This window comes from Dreissena polymorpha, chromosome 6, assembly GCF_020536995.1.
Source record: "Dreissena polymorpha isolate Duluth1 chromosome 6, UMN_Dpol_1.0, whole genome shotgun sequence".
Classification (NCBI taxonomy): domain Eukaryota; kingdom Metazoa; phylum Mollusca; class Bivalvia; order Myida; family Dreissenidae; genus Dreissena; species Dreissena polymorpha.
The window spans coordinates 29,706,795-29,734,146 of record NC_068360.1 but is presented as its reverse complement, the minus strand read 5'-3'; the positions used below and the strand labels follow the sequence as shown (position 1 = coordinate 29,734,146).

At 34.1% G+C, this 27,352-nt stretch overlaps 2 protein-coding genes across 3 annotated transcripts in view; both read left to right on the top strand.

The window, feature by feature from the left end:
- LOC127836391 (uncharacterized) overlaps window positions 1-7,646 on the top strand; it is a 58,019-nt gene extending 50,373 nt beyond the window's left edge. Inside the window, exon 5 of the mRNA XM_052363001.1 lies at window positions 264-7,646. Coding sequence (XP_052218961.1) covers window positions 264-6,112 — 5,849 coding nt within the window. The 3' untranslated portion in view covers window positions 6,113-7,646. The remainder of the gene's footprint in view (window positions 1-263) is intronic.
- An 11,437-nt stretch (window positions 7,647-19,083) lies between these two features.
- On the top strand, window positions 19,084-25,727 carry LOC127836398 (putative nuclease HARBI1). 2 transcript variants are annotated; one of them, XR_008028746.1, is made up of 6 exons: window positions 19,084-19,205; window positions 19,949-20,036; window positions 22,270-22,342; window positions 23,041-23,221; window positions 24,371-24,770; window positions 24,911-25,727. XR_008028746.1 is itself a non-coding variant. In XM_052363019.1 (5 exons), the coding sequence occupies exons 2-5, from the start codon at window positions 19,978-19,980 to the stop codon at window positions 24,589-24,591; spliced, it is 534 nt and encodes a 177-aa protein (XP_052218979.1). In that variant the 5' UTR covers window positions 19,084-19,205; window positions 19,949-19,977; the 3' UTR covers window positions 24,592-25,727. The 2 variants fall into 2 exon arrangements, 1 of the variants encoding a protein (XP_052218979.1); XM_052363019.1 differs by having other exon boundaries at window positions 24,371-25,727.
- Window positions 25,728-27,352: the final 1,625 nt, after the last annotated feature.

Here is a 27,352-nt window from a genome sequence, read left to right as displayed (position 1 = left end):
TAGTATGTGTAACATCAAACTCTCGACAAAGAACACACATACACGATAACATGGCAATTAGATGGGTACATTTATTTTTATATTTATTTATTAAAAAAATAACTTTGCAAGGTTTTGTTGTATTTAGTTAGTTTGTATGTATATATAATATTCCAATATATGTAGTTCCCTATACTTTCCTCCATACCCGAAGAAAATACAAAGAAACGCAATGCTAATACAAGATTTAATATTATATAAGTGTTTGTGTCTGTTTTTTTCAGTGTTGCAAATGTTGTTGATTGAAACGTATCGCAGAAAGTACTGCGCGGTTTCAATAAACATGCTACATGAAGGTATAGATCGCAGCCTCACCGATGTGCATGTCCATCCCAAAGTATTCGAACTGAAACGGCAGTATCCACGGGAACAAACTGACGGTCAAAAAGGCACACTTAAAGGACAATACTCCGTCTTAAATTATCGCGACATATTCACTAAAGAAGGTACTCCTTCCCAGCATATTTATTTGCAGGGCGAACCTGGTACAGGAAAATCCACATTTTGTACACAGCTGCTAAGTGACTGGTGCGCCGCACATAGTCCAGTGTATCCAGACAACAAGCAGAGTAATGAATCCATTACAGAGGTTCAAGGAACCGTAAACAAACAGCCATTTTCCGATTTAAACATTCTTAGAAAGTATAGGTTTCTGTTTTATGTGTCATTACGTGATATGAGGGGTAGCGAGTGCAATATATCACGAATGATAACAAACCAGCTAGGAGTTACATTGGATCAACACTTTAGGCAGGACGAGTGTCTCATAGTCAGCGATGCTGCAGATGAATGGACACATCCACCACCAGGTAGCGCTTCATGTCAATGTACGAACAATAGGGAGTTTCCTTCAGAAAACGTGGTCGGAAAAATTACATTTTTTACAACATGCCGTCCTTGGAAATTGGCAAATGTGCGAATAAGTGACACATCGACTCGAACATTCGAAATTGCCGGTGTATTAGACACCACATTGTTAATTGAAAAGGTTTTTCGTGTATGTGGACGCACGAAGACAGATGAAATTCGATTTGTTGATTGCATTTCAGAAAGGAATTTCACTCAGCTCGTTGAAATACCCGTGATTTTAATGCAACTTATTATTCAGTGGATCTCTGGTTACACACTGTCAGATTCCAGATGTGCCATTTATGTTAACCTCATTGATATGCACTTAGGAAGGGCACTAAAGAAACACAATCTGCAATCATTTGACAGAGAAAAGAGTGTTTGTTTACCTCTGCCAGATCCAATGCAAGACGAAAAAAATGTACACATCAAGGCGAACGTTGCCACAGTGACAGCCCTCAGTAAACTAGCGTTTTATACGCTGTTCGGTATAAATAAGAGTCAGGCGATTGTTTTTCCGGAGAATTCAGTTATTCAGCATATAGGCGAAGGCTATTTGGAATCGTTTCTGCACACGGGAATTTTAACTGAAAGAAAATCACTTGCACTAAATCCACCTACTTGGCGCTCTTTTTCATTTCAGCACAAAACGGTTCAAGAATTTCTGGCCTCAGTTTATTTATTCATGGAATCACACTCAAAGGATTTAAATAACTCTTTGGACAAAATGCTAGCCATTATAAAAGAAACATACGGTAGCAAAGATAATGTACTAGGACTTGAACAAATATTTCTTTTTACATGTGGCCTCTTTCCAAAAGCAGCAGAATATTTGTCTCAACATATCATAGATATTACAGCACAGCATTTAATGGAGGAATACGAGCAAAGTTTAAAAACGTGTGATCATGTATTTAGGGACCTCACAATGTTTTCTCCAATAAAAATTGCTAATCGTCTGATACTTGATGGGTTTTATGAAGGAAAAACTAACAAAAATGATGATCTTCAACTTAAATGCACCCATCTTTTAAATGATTCATCGAAATCATTTCGATCCGCGGAAGAACAATTGATTGAAAAAAACAAAAGCAATATTGTCGCATTTTCTAACGCGGATAGGCTGCCGGACGTGCTTCTTAACAAGGTTTTTAAATGTTCAGGTGATAATCTCACATATTTAGACATTAATGGTTTTTCCTCACATAAGGAATTCGACTTTTCAAATCTAATAAATCTTCAGTTTATGTATGTCGGTTTTGGAATTGTTGTTACAAATATTGGTGCAAGAAATTTAAAAGGTTTCTTTTTAAGCAATGTTCCGGATAAAACGGAAGAATGTATTTTGAAAACAGCTCAACGGTATTGGAAAAACAGTTTAAAATATATGTTTATGTCAGGCTGTAGAAATGTCATTTTATTAGAAGAAACAGTTCGAGAAATGAAAAGCCTTTTGATTTTACGGGTTAAAGGAAATTCCCATATGCAGCGAAGAACAGACACCGATGAGCATGCTCATAAATTAAATAGCACAAAAATGGATACCCAAAAAATGGAAGTATGCTCTCTTGAACAGGCGGGTGGTTTGGTAGAAACAACTTTCTTGCGCTCTATACTAAACACTGTAAACAACATATCGCACTTCTCAATTGATGGGTACGAATCTACAGAACTTTTATTGCGAGCACTTGTTGAACTATCGAAGGTGAAAACGCTTTGCATAAAAAACACAAAAAGAGCACTAACGAATATTGATACAGACGTATCATTAACAATGAACGCAGGACATCTGCGTGCATGTACTCTTGAAAATGTGGAACAAGTCATTGAAAAAACTGTTCTGAATGCTTTGTCAACCACTGGACATCGAATTAAATTTTTGAGAATAGTTGGCTATGGAAACCATAATTTAATTCCCGCTGTACTGCCACATCTTTCCAGCTTAATCGTCTTAGAAATTTCATTCATATCATGTTTTGATGATACCAGACGCATGCCTTCGTCAGGCCAGGAAAATGAACGATGTTTAAGCATATGTTTACAATATTGTTATTCATTCCGTTTCTTGCGTCAAATGTTGTCAGTATTGTCTATTCCCATCAGGTTGACATTGGCACAGCAACGTCGTTTTAAAGATAAGCAATCAACGGCTGGATCTTCAAATACTAGTAATATACAAACTACAGTCAATATTATAGAATGCAGGCTGGAAAACGTGCTACCACTTCTAGCAAATGTTATTCTAGCATGTTTATCGAAAAATGGGAATGAATTAACGTCCATTGAACTCATAGGGTATTTTCCATATCAACAACTACTTAAAACACTTCCTTGCCTGTCGAACCTTGAGAAACTTATCTTAACCAATGCGGTAATTGAACTTCAGATAGAACAATCAGTACGGTTAATGGACACGAGTAAACTTATTCAATGTAAGCTGCTACATTCTGAAGTTGCATTAACGCAATATTTCCTAGAATCATTTGGAGAAAATAACACAACTTTACAAGTACTAGAACTATCAAATTGCAATTTAGACAGTATTTTGAAAATCTGTCCTCGTTTGTTGAATCTACACAAACTTATAATGAAACACTGCTCTACAAATGTTTTTGAAAGCAAAAGATCTAGTGCTGCACATACGCATATAGAGCCAATAATATCCACCAAACTAGAGAAATGTAAACTCATACAAGTTGACAAATCTGTAGAAGCATATATTCTGCAAGCTCTTCCAAAGGCTTCTGAAAGTTTACAATGTCTTAAAATTGATGGATGTCAATGTCCCGATATTTTGTTGACAACACTTCCCAGCCTCGTGAACTTGAATCATGTGGAGGTTGTTCACAGTTTATTTGATAATCAAATTGTATTTACTGGAAAAAGATCACAATTTAGCTTATGTCTAAGAGATATACGTGCCTCACCTACCCTTTTGTGTAAAGCACTTTCAAAACTGTCACGTCTCAGAAATATTGAAATCGAAAACTTTTCGATTTCTCACTCTGAAAAAGAGAAATATGGATTAAAATCATTACCTTGTGTCGACATGAGCTACCTTGAAGATTGTTTGCTAAATAATGTTGAAAGTTGTATAGTAAAAATGATTCTAGAATCGTTGTTCAAAACTGGATACAGCCTGAAACGCTTTCAAATAATTGGTTGTACATATGAAGATTTGCTGCTTATGGTCATTCCGAAATGCCCTCGTTTAATATTTGTAGATGCGAGTAACCTAGATGATGCTGAGATTTATTATGCGGATAATTGGAAAGAAAAGAATTTACTCAGCCTGAGACTTTGGAATTTCGAAACACCTGAAAGTATATTGACATTGCTAAGAGAAATGCCCAATGTTAAAAGACTTCGAATAGAAAATGAATATGAGTGTGCGTCCAAGCGTACATTAAGACAATGTCATGCAGATGCAAGCTTACCAAATGTACAAACAACCGCTCTTGAGGAATGCACTCTGATTAATGTTGATGCTATTTTAGAAAGAACAATCCTGAACTCACTATTAGACACTGATAACAAGTTGAAGCGCCTTACCGTTATTGGTTGTAGAAACGAAATTCGTGTGCTAAAAGCTATATTGAACAATTCGCATGTGTTATATCTGAATGTTGATTACACAAATCTTGAAACTGTGGAAACGTGGACCGAAAATGCATGTTTTAGAATACGTCTAAAAAATTATTCTGCAATTGAAATTCTTTTCATGAAGTTGTCACAACTTTCTAATCTCCAGGTACTAAATATTGAAAACGATGCGGAACTTAATGAAAATCAAACCATGCGAATACTACCATATGTAGACACAAGTAAACTCATGCAGTGTAGACTTGTAAACGTTGATCACATAGTAGAAAAAACTGTTCTACAACCATTATTAAACAAAACAAGTGGCTTATATACCTTGTCTTTAATTAGGTACAAGTCTTGGCAACTGGTATTACAAACGCTTCGCCATCATTTTTCGAATCTCCATACACTTCACTTAGAAAGTAATCCGAAATGTTTAAGCGAACAAACAGAAACATACTCAAATGAAATAGATCAACTGCCAGTAAACAATAAAAAGCTGAATATTGATCGTTGCTGTCTTGTGAATGTGGACCATGTGCTCGAAGTGTATATTTTAAAGTCACTGTTAAACTGTAAGAAATCTGAACTGTCAGAGTTCACATTCATCGGGTGTAAAGCAGAAAAGCTGTTATTAGCCACATTGATTCATGCACAGCCGAATAATTTAATAGACATCGACTGTTCAGACATGAATAATGCGAACAAACGCGGCTGTGAAGGACACAGAGGCAAAAGAGTTTCCGTAAGGAACTGTCAATTGACAAATTATATACTGAAAGCGTTGCCTTTACTATCGAATCAGACTAATGTACTTTGGCTTGAAAATGTTCCGAAAAATCCTTTACAAACAGTAAATATACCGGAAATTAGCACCGGCTCTCTATGGGATTGCAGACTCGTTAATGTGAATCGTAGTATAACAGAAGTTGTCTGCAATGCTCTGGTAAATACTGGACACATGTTGGAGTGCTTTGTTATAACTGGGCCGTTTTGCAATAACTATGCACTAAACCACGTACCTCGACCATGGTACATTGTCATGATGTATAAAAAAGATAAATATGATAGCTCATCGTTCTACCGAGTCCAATACGGAAATCAACAAAATAAAACTTCCAGAAAATTGGTGCGAGAAGTAATAAATATAAACCATTTAAATTCAGTGCTTGATGTGACTGCATGCAGGAAACACGCAATCCGTATTAATGAAAAGGTGAGCACACCTCGTCATTTTGAGTCGAGCCATTCTAATTTGAGAGGACCAATACCGCATTACATTATAAGATTGTTATACGTTCATGACTGTTGTATGTTAAATCCTATTTTAAATGGACAAAATCACTTTACGGCTCTGACAAATGTGATGTTCGAGAATACGGACATTGGGGACATGTTTACCCAACTTCCTCAGTTTATAAATAGATTGATTATACAAAATTGTGTTTTATCAGCAAACTCATTGAAGCAAATAATTAAGTGTGCATGTACATTGAAACACAATGTTAACTGTGAATTCATCGGATGTATATTCACACCTGCATCAGAACTTATGGCAGTCGTGCTATGGGTAAGAACAGTACCAGGAGGTAGTGTGAAACGTAAACGATCGGGTTTGCATTTAACGTACAAACAATAAATGCGTTAATTCGTATCGTTAAGGGTTGTTATTTATATACAACGATTATACTGTATCACACAATGATATCCTTTATGATGGACTATGTTATTAAAGGAATTGCATTATTTTTAATCCATAAAACATGTTCAAATACACAGACAGAAAACACTCTTGAAACGTATGTTTGCTGTCGGTTGAAAGGTCATTGATAAGAGTTTGAAGCGTCTATAAACGATCTTATTAGTGTGTTAAGACAATCAGACTACAGTAAACGTTGATAAATCAAAAACTATAATAAAAGTTCAGAAGTAGCAACAGAAAATTAAAGAAAGATTGCTTTATCCAATTTCAAATAATTATCTGTTGTAGAGCAGAAAACGCCTTCATGTATTCAAGAAAGTGTACTATGTTATGAAAGCACCATTTATTTGTGCAGATTCTTTCATGCGACACATATAATAGTACAGAAAACGTGTCGGGATCGGCGTTAATTTGCTCGTTATCAATTTCACTGAAGTAAAAGATAGATGATAAATGGCACCATATAAAGATTGTATTTTTATTATGTCCCCCACCACTATAGTGGGGTACATATTGTTTTTGCCATGTCTGTTGGTTTGTTTGTTTGTTTGTGTTTTTGTTTGTTTGTTTGCCCCAACTTTAACATTTGCAATAACTTTTGCAATATTGAAGATAGCAACTTGATATATAGCATGCATGTGTATCTCATGGAGCTGCACATTTTGAGTGGTGAAAGGTCAAGGTCATCCTTCAAGGTCAAAGCGGCGCAAAAGGGGACATAGTGTTTATGACAAACGCATATCTTGCTTTTATAACATGTTTCGGTACTATTCATATGGTTAATGATTGCAAGAATAAAATGTTGATATTAAATCGTATATACTTGAAAGGTTTGCTGAATATCTATTATTGCAGATGTAATTGTAAAACGCCAAACGTGTTATTTATTCGAACGGTGATAAATATTCTGATGATTCTTGAATTATAAACGTTCATAGATTCCGGTGTTTAATTTAATTTCCAAATTTAAGGTAATTATAAATGTTTAAAATTGGAAAGTTTATAATGGACAAGCGATGAGATTATTTAAATATATGCTTCGTGCGCTGTCACTAATAGTTTCGAGAATATCAGAAATTAACAGCCCTGTTATCGCTTATTATGCAAAATACTATTGAAAAAGAAGTTTCAATTCTATCAGTGAAATGCATTCGTACGTATCGGAAAATTTATGTGGTTGCCTCAACACTTAACAAGCAAAAATATGCGAGTGCAGTTATGCACATAAATAATACTGTTTGATTGCAACACATTGCTGCGTTTGAAAAGTATTGCACTATATTGTAAACAATATATTATTATTCTCTCCTCTACATGGCTTGCTTTGTGCTGTAATTTAGCAGTGTTGTATTGTGTGTTTTAATATTTTGTTCTTAAAAACATTTGCTTTGAAGCTGTATTTTTTATATGCTGTATATAAATATAGAATCAAAGACGGATTTAGAGTTCAAAATAATGTGTATAATCGTATGCTTGCATGTGAATGTTTATTTTATTTGATCTGCAATTGTACATATAAATTACATATTCTTCTCGTTATGTAATGTTTGTGCAAATAAGTTAGTATATTTTATTTACATAATTATGTTTACAAATTCTGTGTAACTGTCTTGTGCATTTAAACATGCTCATTATAATATGTTTAATTACAATCCCCAACATATGTTTGAGGAATATAACATTAAAATTGATGTGTATAGTACGGATTTCGAATCAGTAATTCCATGTAGATATTGGCGTCGCACTGAAGTGCGGCGACTAGTGTGTAATACGTTTTTTTTCGCTTGTTGGAGGAGAAGTTATTTTACGGATCAATGTATATATTTTTGTTGTCAGAATATCTTGCATAGTTGTGAGTTTTCGTGTAAATTAGAGTAAATAAGTACTGCATTTGTGCCTATTATATTTCCTACAACATTTATTGTCAATAATGCAAAGCTAATTCTTTTAATTAATAACTGATCACAGGGACTGAGCAATAATAAAAGATCACAGGGACTGGGTAAATACGCGAACCGTTGAAACTTTCTGGTTTTGTATATAAACAAAACTTCTTTATTCCACTATCCTAGCAACCACCTAGTTACTAATAAAGGCGCTATAGAGCGCGAAGCTCGACACGTATCATTAATTGTTAAAATGAGTCTTGATAAAGGAAGCAGCCGCTTATCAATGAGGAGCACCATCACAGCACCCCAGTCTCATTACTATCAAGTCCTCCTACAGTTTTTTTTTAAGAACCACATATAGAAGGCCGCAGGCCTGACCCGTATCTTGCGTGTGGTATGGACCCTTTGGTATGGACATTTAACCCCGCTCACTATCCAGCGTTTAAACTTCCGGGTTTACATTTAAACCGACTATTAATAGCTTATTAATATCTTAGTATGAAGGTGATTTTTCAAGCGGTTCCGTAGTGTAGTGGTTACACGCTCGCTTCACATGTGAGAGGCCCAAGGTTCGAGCCCCAGTAGAATCAAATTATTTTATTTGTATTCTATGTTAACTTTTTGTTTTGATGTAGACATTTTAGTTTAAATAAATATGCTGTTTTATTGTAACCTTTTTTTGTTTTTATTATGCCCATGAAATATATGTGTGAGAGGGTGGAGGGTTCGTAAACACATTAAAACTTTTACAGTGTTTTCATATCAATGAGTACTCAACCCCTATCGAAAATGAGCAACGTAAGAATAAGTTCAGAATCATCTCCCCTTGAAGTTGAGAAAAATATGAAATTACGCTTACAAGATGAAGCAGATTTTTTTAAACCTACACAGTACTGTTCCATTAATGAAAACTGCACACGGATGCCAGTAAAAATAAAAAGGAAACCAATGTAAATAAAATGAACTATGAAATATTTGGGGGTTTCAACACAAAATCATAGAAAATGGTTATTTGGGAGTTATAAAGCAACATCATAGATAATGGTTATTTGGGTATTATAACACAAAATCATGGTTATACCAGTATCTTTTTCTATTTTGTTTAAAATAATCGGCCAATATATTTATATTTACAGTAGAAAAAAAAATAGTTTCAAGTAACTTTATTGAGTGCCTTTTACACTGAAATTCCCGACGCCCTTTGATGCTTTGCATCAATACTTATCTTGTTATGTTCATTCAATAACTTAAACTACATGACCTGCATGAATTGTATTTTGTGTACATGTAAATAATTTAAAAATGCATACATTTTTCTAGTTAGATCAACAGTTTCAGGCTGTTATATTTGTGTATTGCATTTTTATTATAATTATTATTGATACATTATCTGAGGTTAACATGCAATTATTTATAAACGAAATTACAAAGTATTCGAGTAGTCGAAGAATAAATGTGAAAACAAAACAATTTGTATTTGAAATTTAAATTTAGTTTTAAAACATTCATGTTGCTGATAATATGTATGCTTGACACAATCACTTTAAACGATTGAATATTAAATTGCAGTATTATTCTGTTTGTAATATTGTATTATTATATGTAACATACAATTAGTTACACAAATACAATAACATCATGATTATAAAAGTGTAATTCTAAAATCATTATAAGAAGATGTCACATTAAGATTTAACATCCTTCATCACGGCTAATTTTTTTAACGGTCGTATTTTCGTTGAAACATTGTCATACACATATATCATATCACCAATATCATATAGATGCATATACACTTAAGAACTCACTAACGCATGCTCGCAACATCCATAGACACATTAGCAACTAAATACTAGCTGTTTATAATTAGCAAAGACACCCAAAACAGACATAACAAGAAAGTAGAAATGCAAAATGATGTTATATGCTATTTCTGTATTTTGAATTCAAAAACAGTTATGTTCTGGATTAAGCCTTGATAATGATAAGGAATAAGTTTAACGAAGACGGTTTAATAGTCTAAATTTAAGTTCAATGTGTGAAAGAGTTGTATTGTTACGTCTGAAATATCATTTAGTATGGTTTACCGAAGTGAATATATGGCAATTGTTGTTGGCAAAATGTAAGGTTGTTTTCAGGTAAGTAGTATAATATTGTATGTGTTTATTATAAACACTATTAAAGCACTCTATCTTTAATCCATTTGCATTAATCTCAGGACTGATACAACAGAATGTAAACTCTTCGAGCTTGTAATATGGTTCACAAATTAAAACCATGCCCGACAGTCAAAATTCAAATTCAAAAGGCTGGTGTACATCAACATTTATGATTATGATTCATATAGGTAATAATTTGAGAACATTTTTCTTATAGCGTAAACATGCATGTGTATGTTATTAAATGGGTTTGCGTATAGGAAAATATGTTTTCATTTCGGTGTGAATACCAATACGCATTATGATTTACTTATATTTAGATCAGCATGACTGTTTAGTATGACATACATATTGCTGAAGTATTTTTTATAAAAGTATTGAAGATATTTCATATATTAGTATGTATATTGTTAATGTTTATAATGCTTACATCTGATTGTTGTTAAAGGGACTTATAGATCGTTGTTTACTTTACTTCATGAATTTAATAAACGGAACTAAAACGTTCAAGGGTAAATACCAGAAATATAAACGAAAACCGTATCATCGTGGTTAAATGACTGACTTCACAAGAATCTGGCGATTTTTTCTAAACATCATTTCATGAAATTAAATTTGTTCTAAGTGATCATAAGTTTTGAAGCTAATCTTGACTTGACAAAACAACAGAAACATTTTCAATATTTCCATCGTTTCATATCACGCTTCATATTTTGTTTATTATGTTCGCATAAACTAAGTTTGTATACGTCGTCCTTAGTGAAATTGTGCACTTTTAGATACAAAGTGTTTTTTAATGAGTGTAAGCAAGTTGTGGAAATCGTCAATTTGTCACCTTATCAACAGGTTGTGTAGATCTAGATTTCACATGAAAATATTTTTTTAAACAATAATAAAGACAAAACCTTCTTACTGCGTACATTTGGCAATAATGTAACGATGCGTTTACAAATATGCGTGAGTTTCGTTGCAAACAATAATTGATAGTAGTTGTGTTGTTGTTTTTTAATTACGAAGTAAATAACTGTCATTAACAAGACATTATATACATGATATTTGTTGAATGTTACAGCTTCAGTAACGTTACCAAATCAATGGATTTATAATATATTTACATTTTTATAGTACTCGTACTTTAACTCTAATATGAACGTTATAACAGTATCACAGGTGTATTAATATTTGCTCTTTTTAACATTGTTGTTTATGTGCTAGATCTATCGTTTTGTTATATTACTATCGTTTTATTATCGTTTGTATCGTTAATGCTAAAGTTTGATATAAGTTTTTAAATTAACAAACATGAACATTAAATTATGCGTATATGCTGAGTATTGCAGTACTATGTATCTACTGAAGATGTTGCATTATTGTAAAAATAACTTTTATACTTTTTTGCGATTGCAATTTTTGCACTGAAATAACAATTGGCTGACTCATGTACAAATTTTCATTTATATGTCGCAGGTTATTAAAAGGAAAATAGCAGCAATTTAGAAAAGATTAATCGTAAATTTAGCATTCCATTTTGAGAATTTGTAATTAATGGGGTGGTACTTTGCTAGTCCGATGAGAATACTGTTACGTCTTGCACCTAATTTGTTTAAATATGGATCATGCAAAATAGTTTTATAAAACAAATACAATGAATTATTACTTCTCATAATTCGGATTAAGAATTAATGAGGTTACAACCATGCCAAAATTTAAAATATCTATTTATACATTTTATTTCGGGTTATTCCACTGCATACTTTCGACTTTATTTGATGGCATTATTTTTACCAGTGTGTTTACCAATAAGAATTGTTTAACTTCAAAGTGTTACATTTGCTTTATACATGTAATGCTTTAAGTTTGTTCTATTTTAAGCTCAAAATTAAGATGGCATTATATAAAAATTGTTGCACGCTTGATATGGAAATTTTTCATGGGAATGTTACGCGAGGTATAATAATGTAATATTTTCTCTGAAGCCAGAATGCCCAAATATGTAATATATGAAACGCCTTAAAGTGGTTCTCTGCTTAGATTGCTCAAAGCATGCACATAAGATAAATTCTGGTCGTGCCCCGGGGGGGGGGGGGGGTATTTAGAACTGAAAGTATTACTTTTCTCAGTTGAGCAATGTGAGCACATCTTGGCACCCTCTTTATTCGTATTGAGGAAATTGTCTGAACAAGGTTTTTGACACGTGTGAGCAGTTCAAGTGTGTCAAAGTTCTATGTTGGAGCAATCTGCATGTGAATAACTCTAGGGCTCATATCAGTGCTTGTCTGATTGCATTCACAATATTTAGGGAAACCAATATGGAAGCATCCAACAGTTCCACGAAAAACATGTTGTATTTCTTGGTTCAATACTATACAATTGTGAGCAGGTTTTGTGTTCTATGTTTATTTGTTGTTGTTTTTTCAACTTGTATTAATAAATTATCTTCGTAAAGGCTTTGTTACGATTATGGTATTTTTGCGTGTTAATCGTGACGCAATATGTATCCCAATTAGCTCATATATGTAAGTCTGATTTCTAAAGGGAAAAAACAACTAAGCTTTAACTAAAACAAAATAAATATTGACAATGAGAGCAGAGTAAAACTATTTATTTTCTGTAACATAAAACATTTGCTTATTTGTTTACAGACATGACACTATATGTACATGTATTGGCACATTCGGAAATATCAGAAACACAAACGGTACATATTGTAAATAAACATATACAATGTAAAAAATATAAAACGGTAGAATATTTCTTATTATTTAACTGAATTGATTATGAGTAAATGTTTACCCATTGGAATCAAAGACCTTGTATTTTTTTCTTAAGTTAAGACAACATATAAATCTATTTCTTTAAAAAAATTCTCACTTAGTTTTAACATTTATAACATCGTAATGTATAAATTAAATGGAAAGTTAACATGTTCTGTGTGAAGTCGGTTCACACAAAGCATACGCTGTTTATAAACTATCGTATATATTGTGTTATTGTGAATTTGTAAATGAGGTACGTAAATAAAACATCTTGATTATTGTTGTTGTTTTTTTCTTTTTCGATTAAAGATCTGCACAAAACAATGAGTCTAACTCGTCAAAGGCATTGAGTAAGGTATTTTTCTCATATAAGTCAAACTATTAGTACTCTTCTCTTTAAAGGGACCTTTTCATGTTTTGGTAAATTGGCAAAATTGAAAACAAATTGTTTCAGATTTGCAAATTTTCCTCAAAGTTATGATATTTGCGATGAAACAGTAATACAGAACATTTACCATACTCCATATTATGAATCTTTTCACGAATTAAAAACCTGAAAATTATCAAGCGTTACAAACGCGAAACGATTGAATACTATGGAGAGTTTCATTGTTATCGTTATAGTTTGTGACATTACGAGGATCGCTTTTACCAAATAAAAACTCCATGTTGACATAGATCTAGTACAATTGTATGTTGGTATATGACTACGGCGTTTTGCATTTTTCTAGTCGTTTCCATACTTTTGCAACTGTATTGCGCTTTGGTGCTTCTTCCCATCACATGTTGGCACATATTAGTAACTTAATTGCATCTGTCGTTTCTTTCTAAATGTAAACCACACATTCTTTTGCGTACAAATCAAAATGCACATATTTAAATTGTAATTGCTGTATCGTGTATACATTTCACATTTACACCAATAATAATAAGTAGAATTGGCACTATTACACAAGCAAGTCAACAACACGCAATCAATAACCACTTAGCATTTTGAAAGATAATCAAATGTGATGTAGCAATTGGTTATTTGTATTTCATATTAAGTGGAGAACCCGAACTATCAAGATTATTAAACTGCAAGTCATATGTTGAAAATTAGCCACTGGCTATTTTTGTCGAAAAAGTCCTTTCTCTACGAGTCAAACAAGCGCTAAAGTAGGCAAGTTTTATGTGCACAAGCAAAGCGATGCGCGATTAATACGTTTATCTGTCAGTTCTTTCATGCGTTCGTTTTCGCTTGTAAGTCACAAAGCACATTGATTATTAAGAAAGCTGCGCACATTGGAATCGCCAAATGCTACTTTTTTACTTAACGGTGTTACATGATTTCTAAGATTTATGAAGAAATAAAAACGACGTGTTCACTACATCAGTTAAGACGATTTGTGCACTAACAGTAGAGACATATATTGGGACCGGAGTCAGAAATGCATCTCCTATGCTGTTTTTATTTATATCTTTGTTAATTACTTGATTGATTGATCGCTCGATCGATGTACCGGTATAATCGATCAACCTGATAACAAAAGCATACATCTTACTACTTGTGGCCTTTGCAAGCTTCTTGTGGCTTATTGGCTAATACTACAATGGCTAGAATTACCGAAAAAAGTGAGCAGATAATCTTAATTGCCATCAATAATAATATGCACCAATAGTAATATGAACATGCTTATGCTCCACTAAAAGTATTCACTAAATCATTTTTAGTCGCTGCTGTTCCAGTCCTTGTGCAGTGATTTGTACATTCTATCAACACGTCCCTCGGCTAAAGCCCAATCACTAAGCATGTCAGTTTGGTTCGTGGTCGCCATCACAAAAAGGAGGGGTTTCTACGGGGTACTCCGCCCCCCCCCCCCCCCTTCAGCACAGCGCATGACTACATCAAAACAGAAACAAATATGGTGTTGAGAATAAATGGAATAGCTACAAATAGCAGCTATACTTCACATTCGTTCAAATATTCGTGATTCTAGTAAGTTAATAAGGAAGTGCTGGGACACAATCCGGATCCTTACATAATAGAGCCTCATACGCTGAAGTACCTCATAAACTAGGATATACACAAAAGTCAGTCCGTTTTCTGATCCGGCGCTTTTCTCATCAACACGCACACAAACACACCCAGTAGTTTTCACCTCATTGGCTAATTATGAGGAGACCCAAATAGCGCATGTACCATCTAAAGATAAAATAATGTACACTCTATCCCCACAATATACAAAGCCATCAATTCGCGCCACCTAAAGTTATTTGAAATTATAATTTGAAAACCAATCCTCGCAAATTCTTGAACTACCGTCTGCACAATACTGGGCAGGCGAATATTTTTGCATTTTTATAAATTTTTGTTCATTTCGTGTTTAATAGACTTTAATTTAATTATCTTTGAATGTTTCTTATCCAATCAGGAAACATACAATACGTATATAGTTTTTATATTTCATAAACTTTATTTGTACACATCCGTAGGAAAAAGAAATCACTGGCAAACCAACTTGTTGAAAATATGGCCAATAGTTGATATTAGTAAATGTAAAAAATGTGAAACTTAAATAACGAGGTAAAATTAAAAAATCATTTTAGTAAATGTAAAGAAATGTGAAACTTAATAACGAGGTAAAATTAAACAATCATAAATCCAGTATGCATAATAACTAATCATGGCCATGTATTTAATATACGAGTATAGGTAAGTATGTATATGGTATATGTAGGTATAAACATGTATGTGAATATAAAAAACATCGTGCTTACAAGCCGATTGCACTTTAAGCCATAAAAATAATATTAATAATATAAAATGAGCGACAAACTAAACATTGGCCACATAAAATCGTTTGCATTTGAGAATATTGTTTGCATAACTTTTCTGTCGTGAGATTCTTTCATAATTTCGTGTGCACGTGTAGTATTTTCATGGCAATTGAATTGACGTGCAATTTAAAATTTAGAATGTATAATTCATAGAAATTTCTTTTTATGTTTTATGTTAAGAGTTGTGTTGTTGGTAATGAGCTGTATTTTATCAAATAGTGGCCACTTGTCTTGTATAGCAAATTTGCATATATCATGCATGTACATGTATTTATTACACACTTTTAAATTACCAAGTCAGTGCATCCTGTGTATTTCTATACTAAAGTACTCACCAGGGGGCCGTTTCATTAACAGTTGCAGCGCAGTTGCAGTTGCAATTTTGCTAATAATTGCAACTTGCAACCTTGTGTCCGTTTCATTAAAAAGTTGCAGTTGCAACGTGCACCTGCTGGTTGCAAATTTGTATTGGGCGTTTGCAACTGCCTGTAAGGTGGTGCAGATGGTAGTCAAAATGGCTTAAATTGACGCGTATGTAAGATTACAGAGACGAAATCTGCGAAATGCAAGCGAATTCCGTCCTCGTATTCAATTCGCGAATGTCCGCGACATGGATTTTGTCTCAAGGTATCGGGTTGACCGCAGTACGGCACAAGAATTGCTCGAAATAGTTGGACAGGATTTATCCCGCGGGACTCAGGGAGGACACTCCATACCTCCTGACACACTGGCAAGTTTTTGCTCGAAAATTTATGCATCAATCTGTTTCCTTTTATAGTAGTGAATAACCTGACCCAAATTTCATATGTTGTACATGTATAAACATCCGGTAACAACTTCCGGTGTAGAGATGCCGATGGATTTAATTGCTATTAAATTTAATAATTTTGACCGAAAATCGACTGTATTACAATTCATATCTCGAAGAATATGCAGTGTGGATCAAGCAAAGGAAGTTTTTTCTCTATTTAATTTATCGATTCTATATTGGAAATTGATTATTCAATGTCTACCGTTATAAAATTGAAATTACTAAGTATATAAAACTGTTCAGACTTCAGTACCAAAAAAAACTGCCATGTTTTTCCCAGAAACACATATATTGATTTCGACAATGTGCATGCTATCAGTACTTACTTATTCTGCATGATGACTCATTCTTTTGTTGTTGTTTTTTAATTTTCTATGATGTGTCTTAGGCAATATTGTTTACATTTTCAGCTGCTGTTGAGTCTGAGGTACTTAGCCAGGGTTATGGAGGTTTCGGTAAATGACAAGTTCGGTAAATTGATTTATATAGTAAAAGCCGTGGAGGTTTCGGTAAATTGATTTTATATAGGAGGTATACCTATAACGAGGTGTTAATGACACATATTATCGGCTTACAATAACATTAGGGGCATTTATTTGCAAACTGTGGATTAATTGTGATGTACATTAATTGAGTTGTTTGGCACTAATTAAATTATCTGTTTAAATGTACGGACTTGATTTTATCAAATTAGAGATGTTTGCAAAGTGTTATTATTAATTATCCAGGCTTGCAACCTATTAATATTCTAATCGATGGAGGTAAATTATATATTAAAAGTTTATCTTTAGGTCATGATCGTTTTGTATTTTATATATGTTTTTAAACAATTAGTTGATAAAAACGCACGAACAACGACTTGGAAGGTAACTATAATACAATTAGCATTATTAATTTATAAGTAAGAAACAATTCACAGTTTCACATTGGATATTATTCGTATATTAATATTATACTTTCATAGTATACAAAATCGGTAGTAAGCATTTGTTTCATACGACTGTTATTAAAAACTGATAAAAAATGACATAATCATGTTATTAAGTACAAACATATGTTTTTATTATAATTACAGGATGGCATAGACGCATCAACGCACGAGCGTGTTCAGCCAAACTTGGTCTTTACAAGTTGGCCAACCTTCTCAGAGAGGAATCTGAGACAGTTGATCTACATATACGGCTGGTGAGCCAGCACCTTCTCACGAAGATCAGACGGAAGAAGTATGTTACGATACACGGCAGACTACATCAAGCATGGGATGACTACGAAGAGGAGAAGCTGACAACCACTGAACTTCTGAGGATCATCAGCCACATCAATGCCCTGGGACCATCCACAGCGGTCCACCACATGCTCGACGACGACGAGTCTTGAACGATGAACGACTGATATGGTTGAAATGTAACATTAAATTGAACAGTGTCGTACATGTATCTCATTTGTATTAGAAATGTAATTAAATTAAATCAGCATGCGGAAAATCTGAATGATAATAATGTGTCGTATTAATATTGTAGTGTGTCAAAAATGTATGTTATTAATATGTGATTACTCCCTCATTTTTTTAAATGACATGAAATATTTAAATATATATATTGTATCCATGTTTTACTTGTTGCTTATTTATAATATATGGCAAATAAAACGGATTACAAAGTAAATCAGTTATTATTTTTTTATTGAACCGATTTGTTTAGGCAAAAAATGATATCAGTTATTTTGGCCGTAAAACCCATTGTTCCAGTACAGTAGCCAGGTGCCTGTGTATTAAGTTGATAAGATAATGATCATCACAGCAGCTTGCTATTACACAGTGTATTCATTCTGCTGGCGTTGTGTTAGATGTCATTTTTATCAGTTTTCAATTATGTGTATCTCTTCGCTTAACTCATTTATTACTTTTTATTAATTACGTACACGTATTAAATTTTATATATTGTTTTTTCTTGTGTTTTTCTCAACCAGAAAGAAATAATAAAACATATAAATAAATATAAAATTCAACATGAAATCATTTTTATTCAATCATATTTTACAAGAAACTTTTAAAAATAGCATTAAACTTAATTGAAGAGCTTACATTGATTCCGCCATAAATCATTACTTCTTATTACTATTATGTTACTATTATGTTATTTAAATAAAAGCACCAATTAAAAAAACAGTATTGCGTTATTTAAATCGTAAAATTAACCAAAAATTTCCTAACAGAATTCGTTTTTCAGAGGTAGCTCATTCATTTCCCTTAATTCTTTACCTTAGGCATAGCATTAATTACTCAACTCAAAATTAATCCACAGTTTGCAAATAAATGCCCCTAATGTTATTGTAAGCCGCTAATAGGGGTGTCATTAACACCTCGTTGTAGGTATACCTCTTCTATAAAATCAATTTACCGAAACCTCCACGGCTTTTACTATATAAATCAATTTACCGAACTTGTCATTTACCGAAACCTCCAGCACCCCTTAGCCAAAGGGCCTTTTAGTTTTACAGTGAAATTGCAGACACTCATGGTGTAAGTAGAAGCACTGTATGCAGAGTGATTGGCCAAGTAGTCAATAGTATAAATGCGAATATTGACAATATAAGGTAAGAAATAGAGTTTTATATAATTGCTATTTGTTGATTTACATTAAACTGTTTGATTGTTCAAATAACTACAACATGTACATCAATCTATGTCTGATTGCCCTAGGTATGTTTTATATCTCAGACAACATATGTATGGCATGAACTTTGCATCTTTCAGACAATTGGATGACAAAGATTGTTAAAAAAAATAAAGTGGGCCTTAATAATGTCTGTCAGATTGTGAAAATGCTTGTCAAATCTTGCACCTCATTGGATGATGTGTCTTATAAACTTTCGTTTTTATTTTGATTACAGTTAATTTGTTTAAAAGTAATTGAAAGTATATGTTCTGTATGTAATCTTATACTATAATATTATAAAAGTATTGGTAATAGTTGTACTAAGTAAGTATTTAGTGAGCTACCTGTAAGTTTGACTGTAAATTAGTGGAATAATTGATGTGGGAGTGAAATGAGGATATTATGCACTGTTATTTTTCATTACTTTTTTTTCTAAAGCTCATTTACTACTAGGTGAATCACTGATAAAATAGCATTTAATTCAATGTATAAGGTAACACATCACTGTTAATAATTGTCTTTGTCATTTTCAGCAATGTTATAATACAATATAATGCTGTAAAGGTAATTTTGCAGGAAAATTATTCTTGATATTGCCACGTTGTTATTAAAGACAATTATGTAATTGTATATAATACATTTAAGTTTTATTTTCAAAAATACATTTTTTATTACCAATAGTGGCACTATCAGAAAACGAAGAGGTGTACATGTGCCGAAAAGGGTTTTATGCCCTTAATTGTCAGGCGGTCTCCTCACCAGACTTGAAGTAAGATATTTTGTAAGGTTTCATTTTCTTAAATGGACAAAGGCATTGAAAATCCTAATTTGAAATGAACTGACAAGGTTATCAAGTTAAAATAACTATTTAATCAATGCGAGTATATATCCCTTAAATATTTCAGAGGCATTAGATGTCCCCGCCTTCAAAATATTCAGTTGCTAAATATAAACTAGAAATGGCGCGGCAGAGGCCGACGCGTATCCCCACGCCGAATGTTTGACCTAGGTGTGCCCCAGGGTTGGTAATGGGGCCATGCATAGCTGAGATTGACCGTATTGTCATAAGAGAAGTTCATCATCAATTAGAAGTGAATTGGTGTAGAAATGAAGAAGTTATAGTAAAAGGCAATTTTGGGTGGGTGTGACATATGTGGGCAGGGCGCCCCAGGGTTGGTAATTGTGCCATGCATAGTTGAGATTGACCATATTGTCATAAGAGAAGTTCAGTATCAATTTGAAGTGAATCGGTGTAGAAATGAAGAAATTATAGTAAAAGGCAATTTTGGGTGGGTGTGGTCTATGTGGGCGGGGCCCCAGGGTTGGTAATGGGGCCATGCATAGTTGAGATTGACCGTATTGTCATAAGAGAGGTTCAGTATCAAATTGAAGTGAATCGGTGTAGAAATGAAGAAATTATAGTAAAAGGCAATTTTGGGTGGGTGTGGTCTATGTGGGCGGGGCGCCCCAGGGTTGGAAATGGGGCCATGCATAGTTGAGATTGACTGTATTGTCATAAGAGAAGTTCAATATCAATTTGAAGTGAATCGGTGTAGAAATGAAGAAATTATAGTAAAGGAAATTTTGGGTGGGTGTGGTCTATGTGGGCGGGGCCCCAGGGTTGGTTATGGGGCTATGCATAGTTGAGATTGACCCTAATGTCATAAGAGAAGTTCAGTATCAATTTGAAGTGAATCCGTGTAGAAATGTAAAAATTATAGTAAATGGAATTTTTTGGTGGGTGTGGCCTATGTGGGCGGGCGCCCCAGGGTTGGGATTGGGGCCATGCATAGTTGAGATTGACCCTAATGTCATAACAAAAGTTCAGTATCAATTTGAAGTGAATCCGTGTAGAAATGAAAAAATTATAGTAAATGGAAATTTTTGGTGGGTGTGGCCTATATGGGCGGGGCGCCCCAGGGTTGGGAATGGGGCCATGCATGGTTGAGATTGACCGTATTGTCATAAGAGAGGTCCAGTATCAATTTGAAGTGAATCGGTGTAGAAATAAAGAAGTAAATGTAAAATAACCTAAAAAATGAGTGATAATTTCTGACGCTGCCCCACCCCAACCACTATAACTTTTGACCCAGGGGTCAGATCAAAATTCCAAATAGTGCAGGGTCGCACATATGCTCATAGCTACCATGTGTGTAAGTTTCAAGGTTCTAGTGCTTTTAGTGTAGGAGGAGATAGTGGCCAGGACGGACAGACAGACAGACGGACGGACGGCGGAGATAACCACAATATCCCCACCTTTTTTTCAAAAAGCGTGGGGATAATAAAAGCGGTACTCAGTGACATAGGCGAATCCATTTCGGGGCGGATGCTGCATACGCCCCAACCTAAAATTGCCAAAGTTAAATAATTCATTTGATGTTTCACACTTAACTAGACATAAATCATTTCACACTGAAATAGACATAAATCACCTATTTAAACTCATTTGTATTTTTTTCGTAGGCAAGATTTCCCACTTATCAGTCTGTGTCGCCCCGCTTTTCATTTCCAACTTTGCGAATCTGATGTATCCCTCTTTATGCACATTGATTCTCTTGTTGCTGCATTTTCTAGCAGTGGTTGTCAAAGCGTTCAAAATAATTAAAATTGTGGACCTTCCGGGTAGCTTCGTCTCCCTGGACCCCCTAGCAGGAGCCTTCAATATCCTGCCACCGCTCCCCCCCCCCCCCCAAGACAAAATCCTGGATCCGCCCCTGAGTGACGTTACACCTTTTAAAATTTATTGGTACATATAATGTTACTGGACATTTTTTGACACATGTCACTTCGTTTCATTTTGGTGTGTTAAACATGTAAAATCACAATCATTTTGACTGTGTAATTACCAATGTCAGTTAATTTAGGGTCAGTAATATCTGATTTTGTTTGATTACAATTATATTTTGCCTTCTAGCATGAACATTTGAAAACCATTTGTTCATTGAATATATAAAATCATGGTACATGTAGCTCTTGTTATTATTGTTTTCGCAATTTAACAGATTCCTGGATGTTGTTGCTCGTTGGCCGGGTTCTACCCATGATGCAGCAATATTTGAGAATTCCCGGTTGAAGGTAAAAACTATGAAGAAATTTTCACTTAAAAAAAGATTTGTTCACAATTGCCAGTGAGTAGTCATTAACATACTGTACATGATGCTATTATGATTAAATTGTTTTCAAAGCCAATTAATAAGAGAAACTTCTCTTTTGAGTGATTATCCCTAGCAGGTAGGGATAGAAACTAACAGTTTACAGTTGGTTGCCCACATGGGCAACCATATTTAGTGTTTTTGTTGCCCATCTTAAGACTAACGAGCCCAGTACAGTGTACATGTAGTGTCATGTGTCTACAATAAGACTGTCTTTAAAATACACATAATTAAAAGATAACTCAACAACAGCATTGCTTAATTGACCAACTTTCTGTGTTTATATGTCTGACTGTATTATGTCCTTATATAAGTCTGAGTAAAATCATTTCATTAGGTTTGATAATTGAATTTTATTGAACTAATGATTAACTAACAGTCGCCAATTTCATTTAATGTTGAGTTGCCCAGGCCAACATGTACTGGCCCTGGGCTCACGCGCAACCACTAATTTCCATCCCTGCAGGCCGCCTTAGTCAAACAGACATTTTCTGTATTATACATATTATTCAGTCATACTTTGTCCCTAAGAAGCTGTTTGGACTGTTTCCTTGTATGTTTCTCGGTATTTATGTCTTCCTCTATTCATGAGATGATTTTTTTTTACCAAATTATTCACAGGACTACCTTGATAACCATGATGGGATGATACTTCTTGGGGACAGTGGTTATGCTCTCAAGAGGTATCTGCTGACACCCATACCCGCCCCCCGTAATGAGCAAGAACACCTGTATAATAGACAGCATCGCCAAGGTCGATTGTGCATAGAGAGAACCTTTCATCTACTCAAGTCAATTTCAGGTAGACGGAAGTATTTAATTATTATTTACACCTTTGTAAATCCAACCATTTTAGGTAGTCAATGTTGCACTCTCAGGTCACAGTCTGTTAACCACGATATACTGATCTGGTATGAGTATAAATATGGATACGAGGATAATGCACACCAAATGGGATTGTACACCATCTGTCAATAAGGAAGTTATGGCGCTTTGTATATTGAAAAAATTCTTTTTAATATTACCATAGAGCTTTACCTCCATTTACATAGGACTTTTATGAGCAAGAGCCATGAAACTTGCCATAGTTGTTCTCAATCATCTGGGGTGCTTCACATTCAACACCAATAATCCTAAGTGGTAAGGAAATGGCCCATGTGTATTTGAAAGATGCTTTTTAGCTCAACTATCATATATGAAATATATATAGTGGAGCTATAGAACCAGCCGTCGGCGTCTGTGTGGGCATTGGAATGTTAAAGTTTGCGTACCACCGCAAATATTTTCTATGTCCCTTGACAATTTTGATTTCATATTTTGCATACTTCTTTACCAGCATGACCCTAACCTATAAACAAGATCAGGCAACTGTATCATGCATTTTGTGAGAATTATTGCCCCTTTTTCACGTAGAATATGCATATTATTGATAAATCTATGTTTTAAGTTTGCCTACCACCTCTAATATTTTCTATGTCCCTTGACATATTGCTTTTATATTTTGCATACTTCTTTACCAACATGACCCTAATCTATAAACAAGAGTAGACAACTGTATCAAGTATTTTGTAAGAATTATGGCCCCTTTTTATACTTAAAAATTTGAAAAATTTGATTAAGTTTTGTGTTTAGGTTCACTTTATTCATAAAGCATCAAAGCTATTGCTTTCATAATTGCAACACTTACTAACTTTCATAAGGGGATGGTGCATGCAAAGTTATGTATCTCTGACTGGCATTTTGACATATTTATGGCACCTTTTATACTTAAACAACACAAAGGTCAAAATCACACATTTTGATTAAATATGTCTAATTTAGTAAGGATTCTTCCATACTAAAAATGATTCTTCAAATGTCCTAATGTAATTGTTATCAATTATCAGGCAGTGCAAGACCCACGTGTTTTTTTCACCTTTAAATAAAAAATTAATTGAATATTTTATTACAGATGCCTTCACAAGACCGGTGATGTTTTACCATTCAAGCCACAAAAATGTGCAAGCATATTCATGGCTCGTTGTCGCTTGCACAACCTCTGCGTGCAAAACGGTCTTCCAGAACTACCAGAACTTTATTTGGAGGAGGACCATGATCTCGAAGTGGGCGCACCTGACAACAACCTCGGTGGTCAGGCTGTGCGCAATCAATTTGTACAAATACGTTGATTGATTGGATACGATGGTTCATATATGAGAAAAATCCAGGATAAGGTCACTTACAGCTTGCTGGATGGCCTGGATATCTCCGCATATGAACCATGTCTCATGTATAAATATTTGTCATTGTGTGTGTTATTGTGTGGATTGATTGGATATGATGGTTCATATGTGAGAGATATCCAGGCGTAGGTCACTTACAGCTTGCTGTATGGCCTGGATATCTCCCACATATGAACCATGTCTCAATTATAAATATTTTTCATTTTTGATTTTTATTGTGTGGATTGATTGGATATTATGGTTCATATGTGAAAGATATCCAGGCATAGGTCACATACAGCTTGCTATATGGCCTGGATATCTCTCACATATGGACCATGGCTCATTTAATAAATTTGTTATTTGGTACCTATTTTCTCTGAACTACATATAATGTGTACATTTCTTTTAGACTGTGGTTTGTATGTGAGAGTTATCCAGGCATAGGTCACTTACATCTTGCTGTATGGCTTGGATACCTCCCACATATGAACCATGCCTAATTTACAAATATTGGCATAGTGTGTGTATTAATTTGTGGATTGATTAGACACTGGTTCATATGTGAGAGATATCTAGGCATAGGTTACTTACAGCTTGCTGTATGGCCTGTATATCTCTCATGGGATCCTAGACATGAAACTGGTTATAAATTGACTGTCGGATCATTGGCCTCTTCTTCATCATATATTGCCATGATGCGCTGACATAGTGTCCCGTGCAAATACATGCATGAAAGTTTAACCACATAAATAACTGTATAAATACTGCCTTTCTAGTATATGCGTATGTATATATTCTTTATTTATCTGAAAACCACGTGTAATTAAAGCTTCTATTAAAAAAAATCTATATGGCCAATGAATTATGGGAGGGGGTAATTGTTTTTTAGGACAAGGTCAAGTGATTTTAGTCATTATGATAATTAGAAACCATATCTGTGAAGAACATAAATTTGATTTTTAAAAGTTTGTAATATTTACTAAAAAAATTGTTATGTCTGTGTTTAATATGGTAATGTTATGTAATGAACTTAACAAATTATTTCATATAACATGAGACAAAAAATAATGCACTTTATATCACATTAAAAAAAGAACTATGCTATATATTTGTATATAAAATTAATCATCATTTTCTTTCAGTTTATTAAAAATGTTTTGGTATAAAGTGAGTACACAATTACTCCGTTAAAGAAATTTAATGATATTTTCATAAAATCAAATCTTTAACATAAATTGAATAGTTAAGCATTGATTTGACAGGCATACACATATTAACAATAGTTACATTTCAAAAACAAAATTGTAGGCATACCTCCTATATAAAATCAATTTACCGAAACCTCAACGGCTTTTACTATATAAATCAATTTACCGAACTTGTCATTTACCGAAACCTCCATAACCCTGGCTAAGTACCTCAGACTCAACAGCAGCTGAAAATGTAAACAATATTGCCTAAGACACATCATAGAAAATTAAAAAACAACAACAAAAGAATGAGTCATCATGCTGAATAAGTAAGTACTGATAGCATGCACATTGTCGAAATCAATATATGTGTTTCTGGGAAAAACATGGCAGTTTTTTTTGGTACTGAAGTCTGAACAGTTTTATATACTTAGTAATTTCAGTTTTATAACGGTAGACATTGAATAATCAATTTCCAATATAGAATCGATAAATTAAATAGAGAAAAAACTTCCTTTGCTTGATCCACACTGCATATTCTTCGAGATATGAATTGTAATACAGTCGATTTTCGGTCAAAATTATTAAATTTAATAGCAATTAAATCCATCGGCATCTCTACACCGGAAGTTGTTACCGGATGTTTATACATGTACAACATATGAAATTTGGGTCAGGTTATTCACTACTATAAAAGGAAACAGATTGATGCATAAATTTTCGAGCAAAAACTTGCCAGTGTGTCAGGAGGTATGGAGTGTCCTCCCTGAGTCCCGCGGGATAAATCCTGTCCAACTATTTCGAGCAATTCTTGTGCCGTACTGCGGTCAACCCGATACCTTGAGACAAAATCCATGTCGCGGACATTCGCGAATTGAATACGAGGACGGAATTCGCTTGCATTTCGCAGATTTCGTCTCTGTAATCTTACATACGCGTCAATTTAAGCCATTTTGACTACCATCTGCACCACCTTACAGGCAGTTGCAAACGCCCAATACAAATTTGCAACCAGCAGGTGCACGTTGCAACTGCAACTTTTTAATGAAACGGACACAAGGTTGCAAGTTGCAATTATTAGCAAAATTGCAACTGCAACTGCGCTGCAACTGTTAATGAAACGGCCCCCTGGACAACATAAACGTAGACACACATGTATACAATATACCATTTTGAGTATTTGTATTGGGAAAACTTATGTTAATTTACCCATCTTATGAAACTCGTGTGGTGAAATGACGCTGTCACAACAAAATGACGAAACGCCTGTTAGCAACTTATAGGATTTATCAATACGTTTGGGTAAAGTTAGAACGCCTTTCTTTAAAGAGAATAATTAAACGGGTCTGACACCAGTTGCCATCCCTTAATACAAACAGCCAAACTCTACTTCTTTTCAGAGTCTACATGTAAGATACACAATTTAGCAAACTGTAAACCCCCACAAATGTGTTCCAGAACAATAGGCGGGATAGGTCTGCCAATATTTTTCGTCAACTTTTAATGATACGCAAGTTATTTCCTATTCCCAATGTGGCT

Coding starts and splice junctions, on each gene's coding strand:
- LOC127836398 (XM_052363019.1), top strand. CDS start 19,978: ATGTGCCGAAAAGGGTTTTATGCCCTTAATTGTCAGGCGGTCTCCTCA. Junction 20,037..22,269: donor GTCTCCTCACCAGACTTGAA/GTAAGATATTTT, acceptor GCAATTTAACAG/ATTCCTGGATGTTGTTGCTC. Junction 23,222..24,370: donor TCTACTCAAGTCAATTTCAG/GTAGACGGAAGT, acceptor ATTTTATTACAG/ATGCCTTCACAAGACCGGTG.